This window comes from Neltuma alba, unplaced genomic scaffold (assembly GCF_004799145.2).
Source record: "Neltuma alba isolate B1F8T4 unplaced genomic scaffold, ASM479914v2 tig00010313_pilon, whole genome shotgun sequence".
Taxonomy (NCBI): Eukaryota; Viridiplantae; Streptophyta; class Magnoliopsida; order Fabales; family Fabaceae; genus Neltuma; species Neltuma alba.
In genome coordinates this window covers 80,713-88,746 of record NW_021635226.1, presented here as the reverse complement: position 1 = coordinate 88,746, position 8,034 = coordinate 80,713, and the positions used below count along the sequence as shown (strand labels likewise).

General features: G+C 32.4%; 1 protein-coding gene across 1 annotated transcript; it reads right to left on the bottom strand.

The window, feature by feature from the left end:
• Positions 1-3,143: 3,143 nt before the first annotated feature.
• LOC114755662 (uncharacterized) lies at positions 3,144-3,642 on the bottom strand. Its single transcript, XM_028944527.1, has 2 exons — positions 3,490-3,642; positions 3,144-3,416 (listed from the first exon to the last, which is right to left on the bottom strand). The coding sequence occupies exons 1-2, from the start codon at positions 3,640-3,642 to the stop codon at positions 3,144-3,146; spliced, it is 426 nt and encodes a 141-aa protein (XP_028800360.1).
• Positions 3,643-8,034: the final 4,392 nt, after the last annotated feature.

Here is an 8,034-nt window from a genome sequence, read left to right as displayed (position 1 = left end):
CTGTTAAATGCCTTCTTCAACCTACAGTAAGGGTGGTGCTAACTAAGAAACCTTCTTTGACCAAGGTAGATCGTCTTCCTACCATGTTTAAATTGCATATAGTGGGTGCCTTCTTTGCATATCGGACATGCTTTATGCCCCTTAACACTGTATCCTAACACATTTCCATATGCTGGAAAGTCATTTATCGTGGTGAAAATCATGACATGTAAATTGAAGGTCTCTTGTTTGTATGCATCAAACACATCAATACTTTCCTCCCATAATTTCTTCAAATCCTCAATCAAAGGTGCCAAATACACATCGATATCGTTTCCTGGCTGTTTTGGCCCCGAGATCATCAAAGATAGCATGATATACTTTCATTTCATACACAACCAAGGAGGTAAGTTGTAAATTACAAGGAGCACTGGCCAAGCACTGTGTGTGCTACTAAGATTACCATATGGATTAATTTCATCCGTACAAAGCTCTAGTCAAAGGTTTCTTGGCTTGCTATCGAATTGAGGAAATTTTTGATCTATTGTTTTCCATTGAGAAGAATCTGCTGGGTGACGAAGCTTTACATCACATATTTTCTCATCGAAATGCCATCTCAAGTTCTTTGCTTCTGTGGCATTAGCAAATAGACGCTTAAATCATGGTATTATTGGAAGATACCACATAACCTTCAAAGGAGAATCTTTGGTCATCTCATTATAATTACCATAATCTTTCTTAACTTTGTATCTTGAAGCCCCATATTTATGGCACTTATTCAACCCTTCACACTCATTTCTAAATAATATACAGTCATTAGGACACGTATGTATCTTCTCATATTCCAAACCCATCGGACACAAAATTTTCTTTGCCTCATACATTCGTTTTAGAAGTGAATTCCTCTTTGGAAGAATATCACTCAGCAGTTCAAGTAATTCTGTGAAACTAGCACTGGTCCAACTATTTTTTGCCTTCAAGTTCATCAATTTCAACACGGTTGTCAACCTTGTATAATCATCTTTACACCCTGGGTATAAAGGCGTCTCTCATCACTACACAAAGTTTCAAAAGTGGGAGAGAACTGTGTAGGGGGTTCAAACCTTATGTCACAAAACATATTCGAAATTTTTTCACTAAAGTCTTTATTCACAACCTTCTCCTTTCCAGACAATATAGTCTTTCTAATTTCTCCATGCCATATCCAATTTGTATACCTTAAATTTATCCCATCACAAATAAGATACTCTTTTACCTCAAAAATACTCCTTCGACTATTGTTTAAGCATCTGACACAAGGACAATAGTACAATCCCTTTCTTTGACTAGGGGTATTTCTCCGAGCAAACTGAAGAAATTTTTCAACCCCATTCTCATATTCTTTGCTAATTCTCTTATTTTTTATCCAACTACGATCTATTGTTCTACAGAGTCAATGAATATAGTTGTCAAGCTTAATTCTAACTCCTTAATTCAAATATTGAAATAATAAAATAATTAAGTGTTAGTCAATAAATTAAAATTGACTAACACTTAATTACAAACTAAAAGGAATGTCTCTTTTTTAAAAATAAAAAATTTGACAGAATTTCCCTTTAAATATATAACAAAAGGAAAAATAGAGTGAAGGACCAAGAAAAAGTTATATTTATTAGATAGGATCTTAAAAATTGTAATTATTTAAAAGGACCATAAATATATTAAATATATTATAACAAACAAAATGAAATAAATAATTACTTTTAAAAATTAGATTAAGTTATTTCTTAAAAATTGGTATATATGGTGAATGAGCGAAAATATTGATAAAAATATAAAATCAAACAAACATATATAAATTTTGTAAAATATTTAAACAAAAATTATTTTATTCAAAATTAAATCTATTCTTCATAACATATTTCAACATGCATAAAGTTTTATAAAAATATTAAATTAATTTAATATAATTTTTTTTCAAACACTTGTTTCTAATTTAAAGTTATAGAAATAAATAAAAATAGATTTGTATATAAAATTTAGTTTTTTGTAAAAATAAATTAAAACACATATGTTCTTAAAGAAGTAAACTTGTGTAAAAATATTATTCCTTTTAGGTCCTCCATTCTAATTTTTTCCTATAACAAATCCCAAATTTATATAAAAAATAAACAAATCAATCAATCAACCAAACCAATTTAACAATGTAATAAACAAATTAAGCACAGGATAAATTTGAAGAAATATAACAATTAAAACAAAAATAAGAATTTAATTTCAAACCAATTTAATGAATAAAGATTCTTAAACCTAAAACTTCTAAATCCAAAATGGAAACACAAATGATATCTATTTGCAATGAAATTTTAAAACAACACTTTATGATCAATCAAAGTTCATAATGAAAAAAAAATTCACAAAACTATTAACAGATTATTTATTTTTACTAAATTATCAAATTTATTACAAAAAAATTACCAAAAATTCGAAATAAATATTAAAAAATTATAAAAAAATAAAAAAATTCAAAACTAATCAACTTCAAATATTTAAACATGTTTCTAATACCGTATATAGGAAGGAATTGAGGTTTTATCACACCAAATGCCACCAATCAACAACACAATCACATAAAAATCGCAAAATCAACAATGCAAGCAAACCACAATGTAAAATTAACAAACCCATTTGAAATACAACAAATTTTTATGGTCAAAACATCCAAGAAACCAAAAAAAATTGAAAAGATTGAAAGAAGAGGATACTCACATAGTACAACAATTCAAAGGCAAGAAGTTGGGCGTTCAAATAGTGGATGGATGGCGAAGAGACACCACAAGCTAAATGGAGGAGTTTAAACTGTAGGAAAGGTTAGGGAATAGCTAGTAATGGAAGTTCGTTGGTGGTGGGACAGTAGGGGACCATGGCGCACTGATATGAAATTGTGAAAATGAGTAAAAATGAACCCTATCCTCAGTTATTTTAAAACTTTTTACGGCGGTTATTAAGAAAACCACCGTGGAAAGTGTTTTTAACGGCGGTTTTCTTAATAAGCACCATGGAAAATCAACAGTCAGATGAATTATTTACAAAAATGTCACCTCTTTTTTTTCCACGTCGTTTTTCTTCTTAATCGCCGTTATTTAGTGACGTTAAATGTCTTTTTTCTAGTAGTGCTTGCAGTACTAACCAATCAGCCTCTCATTCTTTGCGGTGAATTCAACAATATCTTTTATGGAAACAAAGTTGTATGCCTCACTGAGAATTAGCAAATCTAATTCTTCAAAGTATGTAGTACTATGAAACTTAAGCCTCCAAGAATGTGCTGTAACTCTGTATTGATCTCCATTGTCAACAACCTTAAAGTTTTTAAAGTGGTATACTCCACCCTCTTTGGGTTCATTTTTGTAACGGTCAAACAGTCTTCTTTGTGTTACAGAACCTTCTATCCTATAACCCTGTACCAATTATGCAGGGTCAATTAATAGTAGTAAATCTTAGATAATTAAGCAATGCCAATTTCTAGCTCACTTGCTCATCTACAAGAAGCAAGTCAATCCTCCAGGGAGCGCATGGTGGAGTCTTCTTGTAGGCAATCCACTTTCGGAGAATACAAGCAACAAGATCTCTTGTATCTTTACTGTCGTTAATATCTTTAATGTGGTCCTGCGTAATGCTAGCCATATTATGATGATGATCTTCTCGTCATCCATTGAAGAAGGAAAGCACAACAATTGTCCTAATCACTATTGGTAAAATATAAACAAATCTAAAGCTGAAGTGGAGCTTGGGAAAATGAGATTATTACCTGATGCTGAATGTGAAGTTAACAAAACTGCACTGTCAAGTACGTCTTGTAGTTTTTAAATCGAGTAAGATAAATGTCAATAAGCATTAAATAAAAATAATTGCAAATTAATTATCAATTATTAATTAATTTATTAATATACTATTTACATAGCATAATAATTGAATTGAATTAAATTATTTCATACGTCCACACATCTTGTGCATTTAAGGAGGAAGCTACAATTATTCTACCCAGCTGTTACAATTAAGAAGGGCCTAAATTTTAAGAGTCATTAAACCAAAAGTTATACATCTATCTTGTGCATTCAAGGAGGAAGCTACAATTATTCTATGTAGCTGTTACAATTGAGAGGGGCCTAAATTTTAAGAGTCATTAAACCAAAAGTTAAATTATGAACGGGTGAAGTTGAATAGCAAATTTTAAGAGTGATACATTTGATTGATTTATGAATGGATGGAATTATAAATGGATGAAATTGAATAGCTACGATAATATGTTAATGATTGATTATTAACAATAATGGTGTGATCAAAAAATCTGAATCTGAAATACAAACCAAAATCCATAAAAGATCAAAATCAAAAAGATCAAATTAAGTTGATAGGATCAAAACCAAAAAGATTCAAAATCAAAATTGAAATCAATAATCACTTGTTTAACTCATAATTTTGTTTTCAAGGATTCAAAATCAAAATCGGGATCAATCATCGAGAGTTTAAGTATAATTTTCTTTTCCCCCTCAAAAATTCTAAAGATGACTGCACATCACATGAGAAGAAAAATGTTCAAGTGGATCAAATGATAATCCCAAAAACCATATTGAATGCATTGATTATTGGGTATTGGAATTAAGAGCCCAAAAACATGGCTGTGATTTGGGGATTATAGTTTCTGGATAATAGATTTAATTAATTTTTTTAACTGTAATGTTTTGCTAGTGTAGGAAAATAGGCCAGTCCATCCTTGGTGGATTGGACTCAAGCCCATTTACATTAGGACTCTGGTGCAAATAACAGAACATCTGGGTCGGGAATTGTGATTTTCTCTTTTTTGTTTAAATTGAATATTAGAGGAGCAGTTAACTTGAATGGGGTATATGGAGGTAGTTTTTCCTATTGAAAATCAATCAGGAAAAACTGCCGCACGATTCCCTTTCTTCCCTCACACAATTCGCCTTCCCCCCACAGTTCCTCTCCCTCCCGGTGTGCATTTGCTGTGAGACATCAGATCTAAGTTCACCAAAATAATTGGACCTTTGCGTGGCTATTTGAATTTGATCCACTCTCTAGGGATGCCTGAAACTCTACAATGGTATTAGAGTAATCTATTCCGTGGCCTAAGTTTTTTTTTTGTGCTCCTGCATTCATTTTTTTTTATGCCAAATAACAATTTTGAGATTTGCTTTGCCATATAATATGCAAATCCTCTATTTTACTTTCATTTTAATAGTTCTCTATGTCTCATATTAGAGATTAGACACACTGGGTTGATTCTCTGCCTCCATGAAAATCATTTCATATCATAATCGTTTTTGGCCGTTCCTTTTTCATCTTCAGGTCTACTTAAAATCAAGTTTTTAGGCCTTAAAACCTATCCCATTGTGTAGAGGACGAAAAAACCAAAGAAAATGATATAAAGTACGTGAAATTTGGATCTCACACGGAGGAGATATGGAGGAGAGAAGTTTTCAGGTCTGACAGGTCTGTTAGACTAGACCGGTTTGCAGAAGCCAGGTTAGGACAACCCGGATGGAGGTTGAAGACAACCTACAGGGCAAAAACAGTGTCGTTTTCGCCCTTCCAATAAAAAAGTTTAAGAAAAGGGTAGAAAGGACCAATTGGGCCAGAAGCCCACTTGGTTCGGATTGGACCGAGCCCAAACCTAGTTCAGTCCAACCAAAACACAAAAAAAAAGTGTTTTTTTTAAAGGGAGGGGGATAGGATTCGGTGGGGCCAGAGTCTGGACCAAGCTCATAAAAGAAAGGTCTAACTTAAAAAACAAATTGAACTAAAAAAAAAAAAGGAATACAGTAGAACTGTCACATGGCGCGTGGTGTCACATGGCATGCCCCTTTGACATGTGGACACCACCGCCTGAGAGGTGGTAGTGCGTGGAGGCCGCCGGTGGCGGACCGCAGGGCGGCACGTGGAGGTCATGCACTGATAGTGCGTTTGGGATTCAAATTTTTTTCCTAGTTTTTATTCTTCTGGGGGCGCGTGTTTGGTATATAATTTGAGAAAGGGAGGATGACATGAAGGCCAGATATCCATAATTATTCAATTAATGTATGTTTCTAAATTTCAAGGATGAAATTTATTTAACAGGGGGAGGAATTGTCATATCTCGAAAAATTTCACCTAGATATAGGGAATTAAAAATTGAGATGAGGGACATGTAAGAACTAGATAGGGAGATGAAATAACTTTTGATGTTAAACTCTGATAAGGTTTGGGCTGGCATTTTCATAATTATCGGTTTAGGAAGGGTAAAACGGGAAAATTTGAGAAAAATTATAGAAAATTCCTAAAAAATAGGAAAAGTATGAATTAGAGGTTTTGAAAACTCAATTTAGGCCAAAAAAGTGAAATTATTGTGAAAATAAATTATGACAGAATTTCCCGTGAACGGAGGTTTTTCGAGAAAATATTAGAAAATTAGAGGAAAATAATTATTTTTAATTGGTTAGAGGCCTCAATAAATTTGAGAAAAAGATGGATAAATCATCTGAATATTTATTTGAATTTATAAAATTAGTTTTAAGCCTTGGAAGCTCAAGAATTAGTTGTAGGAAATTTATTTTCCTACAGTGACACCGATAAAAGCCTAATCGGAAAAAATTCAAAATAAATACCTAGAGGTGGTAAAAAACTCTAAAAATTTTTAGATCATGTTCCTATATTAAAAGGTGAATTATCATAGAGAGAAATAAATTTTTGAAGGTTAAAAAAATTATGAAATGTCACTAGTGAATAATAACTGATAAAGTTTCATAGTGGCTTAAGATTTTATTTTGGATCGTGGGCTATCTTTTTGGACCAGCCCAATTCATTTGTGGGGCCTAAATTGAGCCCAATAAGAGCCCAATTTTATCTTCTTGTCCACTCCACATAATTAACTAAATAGAATGCAAAATTAAGGGATAATTTTTGGAAAAGTCTAGAATTTCCACTTGGATTAATCTAATTTATTTTACTCTAAATGGTTGCCACATACCCCTAAAAGGTGTCCCATTTTTTTCCAACAAGAGAGGGGGAGGGGCTGATTACAATTTTCTATAAATACCCCCTCCTAAAATAAAAAAAATTGTGGGAAAATTGAGAAAAATAGGGGTAGGTTCTGCTCAAGTGAAATTTGATCACTCTAATCGAAATTTGAGAGGAGTTTGGACAAGGAATCATTCAGTTTTTACTAGGGAACCATCAAGGTATGTTTAAGCCTCCTTATCCCTAAGTTCTACATTAATTTGTTTAGGGTTTTCAGTTGCAAAATCAAGGATATATGTTGCCAAATTTTTGGTTCATTCATGTGATGTTTAGGAAAGGACACAAACCTTAAATACCAAGCAGAATAAGCAAGATTAAGTGGTGCATGGATTGATTTTTGGAAGAAAACCAAGTTAGAGTTCTAGGGTTTCATTTCGGCCTAGCACTGTTCATGCTGAAGGAAATTATTTTAGCTTGATTTGATGATTCCAATGAGTTTAAAACATGTTTTTGTGTAGGGATATACTATTGGGAAGTGTTTAAAATCATTGGAATCAAAAATGAAATTTTTGGAAGCTTAAACCCCCCATTTGGCCAAGATGAATTCATGAGGAAGGAGTTTGATTTTTGAAAATATGATTTCATATTTGTATTCCTCATGAAAAACTGTGTAGAAATGAATCATAAGGTCATTGATTCTAAAGGAGGGATTATTTTGTTAAAAATCCGAGAAAAAGGGGGAAATTATTAAGTTAAAGACAAAGTGTTATGTTTAAGTAAATTGGCTATTAATGTGGCCTATGTTTATGCTTGATTTAGTAGGCTTCGTGAGGAGGAGTTAAGGTGGATCATTATCCCTTAAGGAGACCAAGTTAATCAAGTGATAAAAGGTAGCTTTGAATTATAATTTGATTGTATATCTTGCTTGTTTAATGTGATTTGTTATTTGCTTGGATTGAGAAACTTGTGTTGTGATTTTGGTTGGTTGGATAACCTTGGTTTATGCTTTGGCCAAATGCATTGAATTGTGTTAATGTGAAAGTATTGATGTTCCTCTCCTAG

Bases quoted from the DNA above. Each gene is read 5' to 3' on its own strand.
- LOC114755662 (XM_028944527.1), bottom strand. From the start codon at position 3,642: ATGGCTAGCATTACGCAGGACCACATTAAAGATATTAACGACAGTAAA. The intron at 3,417-3,489 runs GTGAGCTAGAAA...TAATTGGTACAG, and splicing joins TGCTTCTTGTAGATGAGCAA to GGTTATAGGATAGAAGGTTC.